This window comes from Aplysia californica, unplaced genomic scaffold (assembly GCF_000002075.1).
Source record: "Aplysia californica isolate F4 #8 unplaced genomic scaffold, AplCal3.0 scaffold00091, whole genome shotgun sequence".
NCBI classification, from domain to species: domain Eukaryota; kingdom Metazoa; phylum Mollusca; class Gastropoda; order Aplysiida; family Aplysiidae; genus Aplysia; species Aplysia californica.
Window position 1 is genome coordinate 1,679,812 of NW_004797361.1, and position 3,545 is coordinate 1,683,356.

A 3,545-nucleotide genomic window follows, 5' to 3' on the forward strand; every position below is an offset into this window, starting at 1 on the left:
ACTTCCGGCCTGCGACGTGGAGTCGGAGGTGAGGTCGCTCACAGAGCTCCCTCTCTCCACCTGGCTCGAGTCGGTGGTCGTGGCCTCTTCCTCCTCTCCTCCCTCCTTCTTCTCCTCCTCCTCCTGGCTGGTGCTGGTGGAGGGCGAGCTCAGTCCTGGCGTGCCGTTCTCCGTCACGATCTTGATGGCGTCTTGCACGGCCCGTGAAGTCACCTCCATAGCCACGCGCTGGATGGAAGAGTCCTCCTCTTGCTCTTGTTCCTCTTTCTCGCCGTTCACGGGCGCACTCTCCGTCGTGTTGTTGTCCAGCACAACGGTGCTGTTATTGTTGTTGTTATTATTGTTGTTGAAGTTGTTGACGTTGTTGTTGTTATTAACAGCAGATGTCACATCATCGTCATTGTTGTTGTTGTTGTTGAAGTTGTCAGCAGTAGGAGCGGCAGCAGGTGGGGGCGGTGGGAGGGTGTCCTCTGCGTTGCTCTCCTCCTCGGGAGAAGCGGCGTTGCTGCTGCTGCTGTTGTTACCGCTGACGTCACTGGGCGGGGTCACGTCCTCCCCGACGGGGGGCGGGGGCGAGAAGGCGGCGGGCGGTGACGTCACAGAGCTGTCCGAGGACGAGCCCTGGGGCGACGCCGCGAAACACACGCCTCGCTTCTTGGGCGGCAGCGTCTCCTCGCCTCGCTCCACGCTCGGGTCGCCGTCCTCAGCCTCAGCCTCAGCCTCAGCCTCAGGGGCGGGTGGGGACACAGTCTCAGACACGAAGGTCGTCGCCTTCTCGATGATGCCCTCCACGAATGTGCGAGCCGTCTCTTGAACGGCTTCTTCCTTCTTCTCTCCATCCTCTGTCTTCTCTCCCTCTTCTGTCTTCTCCTCCTCCGCACCTCCAGTCGGCGCCCCCAGGTCCACACCCACAGCAGCAGCCGCGGCGGCCGCCACCTCAGGGACCTTTGACTCATCCAGAGAGTTTCTGTGGGCCTCCAGGAGACCCTTGGCTCGGTCTAAAAAACATGGCTGCTGTTGTTCCGCCTGACCTTCTGCCTGACCCTCGACCTGACCCTCGACCTGACCCTCGGCGACGGAGCCGCCAGCCACGAGACCCGGGGCCACACTCTGCAGAGCCTGTTGTGCCGGGGCGACAATGTCCTCGGAGATCCTTTCCTTCACCTCGTTCTTCACGTTCTCCACTCCCTCCTGGCCCTCCTTAGCCACAGAGCCCAGCACGTCCCCGAACCCGGACCCTAACCCTGACCCAGATTTCTCTTCTTCCTCGACCACAGCGGACGGGGCGGGTGGGGGAGGGGGCAGATCATCTACAGCCGTGGCGTCCTCGGGCTTGTCGCTCACACTGCCTCCGAAAAGACCTTGAACCCCAGAGGTCAAACCGCCGACCTTTTCTTTTCCGGCGTCCACCAGTCCCGAGATCGCCTCCTGGCCCTGACTGACCAGTCCTTGGACCTTCTCCTGTCCAGCCTGGGACAGCTCCTGGGCTTTGGCCACGCCCTGGTTCATCAGAGACGACATCATGCCCTCGCTAGCCGCTTCAGTCTCTTTGGACTCCTCCTTCACGACATTCTCAGCCTCGGCCTGGCTAGACTGGACAACGTCCGAGCCTTCTTGGGCTCCCTGCTGGACAGCAGAGGTCACCTGACCCAGGCCGGCAGACACAGCTTCCCGGACTCCCTGCTTCTCCTCCTCCGCGCGGTCAGCGGCGGCCACAAGACTCTCCTGTCCCTGGTCCACCACAGCGGATACTCGCTCGCTCCCGGCGCTCGCCGCCTCCTTGGCTCCCTGCCTCGAGTCGGCGACCAGCCCGGACAGACGATCCATGCCAGAGCCGGCGAGATCCTCCACCTTCTGCTGTCCCTGCTCCACGGTACTAGACGCCTGCTCCGCCACCTGGGCGCTCACGCTCTCCACCTTCTCCTCCACGGCCGCCTTTCCCTGGTCCACCACACCGGACACCTGGTCCGCGCCCTTGGCGGCAGATTCTTCCACCGCGTCCTTCCCGCCCTGGACAAAGCCGGACAGAGAGCTCAGGCCAGAGGTGGCGCCCTCGACGACGTTCGTCTGTCCCTGGCCCGCCATGCCGGCCGCCTCGTCAACGCCAGAACTGACTGCCTCTCCCGCGGCTTCCGTCTTGTCCTGACCCTGACCCATGAACCCGGAGACCATGGACATTCCAGAACTGGCCACTTCGCTCACCTTCTGCTTGCCCTGCTCCACCACCTCACCGACCTTGACCTTGCCGGCTTCCACAACCTCTCCGACCTTGACCTTCCCTACTTCCACGGCCTCTTCCACCTTGTCCTTGACTCCGCCCAACAGGCCCCCAGACTCCTCCCCCTGCTGCTTCAGCTCCTCCACCTTGCCTGTCCCGGCCTCAACGTTCGTCTCCACGGCCTCCTGGCCCTGCGTCACCGCCTTCCCGACACCCGCGGTCGCTGTCTCCACACCTGAGCTCACCTGACATTGAACCTCACTTACACCTGAGCTCACCTGACCTTGAACCTCACCCACATCGGCGCCTACTTTCTCCACACCTGCGCTCACCTGCCCCTGCACATCACCCACGACTCCCGAGGCCTTCTCCTGCACGCTAGACACAGTCTGCTGCACTTCTGCCTCCACCTTGCTCTGGAGACCTTCAACCGCCTCCCCGGCCTTGACCTGCGCGTCAGAAGCCGCCCCTTGCACCTCGGCTTCGACCTTGTTCTGGGCGCCCTCCACAGCCTCCCCGACCTTGGCCTCGGCGTCGGCGGCCGCCTGCTGTAGCCCCGCACCGACTGCGCCACCTACGCCTGACAACAGCGCCTCGTCCTCGCCTTCCTGGGGCTTGTCTGGAAGATTTTCTTCCTTCCCCGCCTTCTTCTCCGTGCCGCTAGAACACAGATTGCCCATGGCAACGATTTACCTTTACGCACTTAGGAAAAGGGGGAAAAAAACCCAACTAGGATACGTTAGGAACGGTTGGTTTTGTTGTTTTTTGCGACAACTGTAGTGGGGACTGACTCTTAGGGTATAATAACCTTGAAATATCAGATGAAAAAACAAGAACCGTGCGTGTGTAGGGATGAGAAATCTTTTCCTACTCACGGCCGACAAGAAAGAATGAAAAAAACACAACAAAAACAAGCAATTCCGCCAATCCTCTGTGAAAACGTTTGTTTCAAAGAGAAACGAGTGTGTGGAAGGGTTTCCGAGTCCGGCTTACCTCCTCAACAACGACTCACGAATTAGCTCCCCTCCTTTGCGCGGGAGTTCCCGGTCACGTGTGTGTGTGTGTGTGTGTGTGTGTGTGTGTGTGTGTGTCCTGTGCCGGGCTGACAGCCGAACAACGCGCGGGAAAGTCGATACAGGGACGCGATTGAGGGACGGGACGAAAATAACGTTTTCCTAAACAAGTCCCTGAGGGGAAGGATGGAGGGTGGACGGATGAACGGATAGATGGATAGAGAGAGAGAGAGAGTGATGGAACGAGAGTGATGAAGGCGTCTGATGAATTCGGAAGAAAATCTATCTCTGAAAGTGGGAAGGGGGAAAAGCGG

The 3,545-nt window shown here is 60.5% G+C and overlaps 1 protein-coding gene across 1 annotated transcript; it reads right to left on the reverse strand.

Annotated features, from left to right (window-relative positions):
- Positions 1-317: 317 nt before the first annotated feature.
- LOC101858015 lies at positions 318-3,539 on the reverse strand (the record flags this gene model as incomplete). Its single annotated transcript, XM_013080575.1, is given in 1 exon segment — positions 318-3,539. A coding segment is annotated over 1 exon segment (2,581 nt), but the record flags the coding sequence as incomplete, so codon positions are not given.
- Between the last annotated feature and the right edge of the window lie 6 nt (positions 3,540-3,545).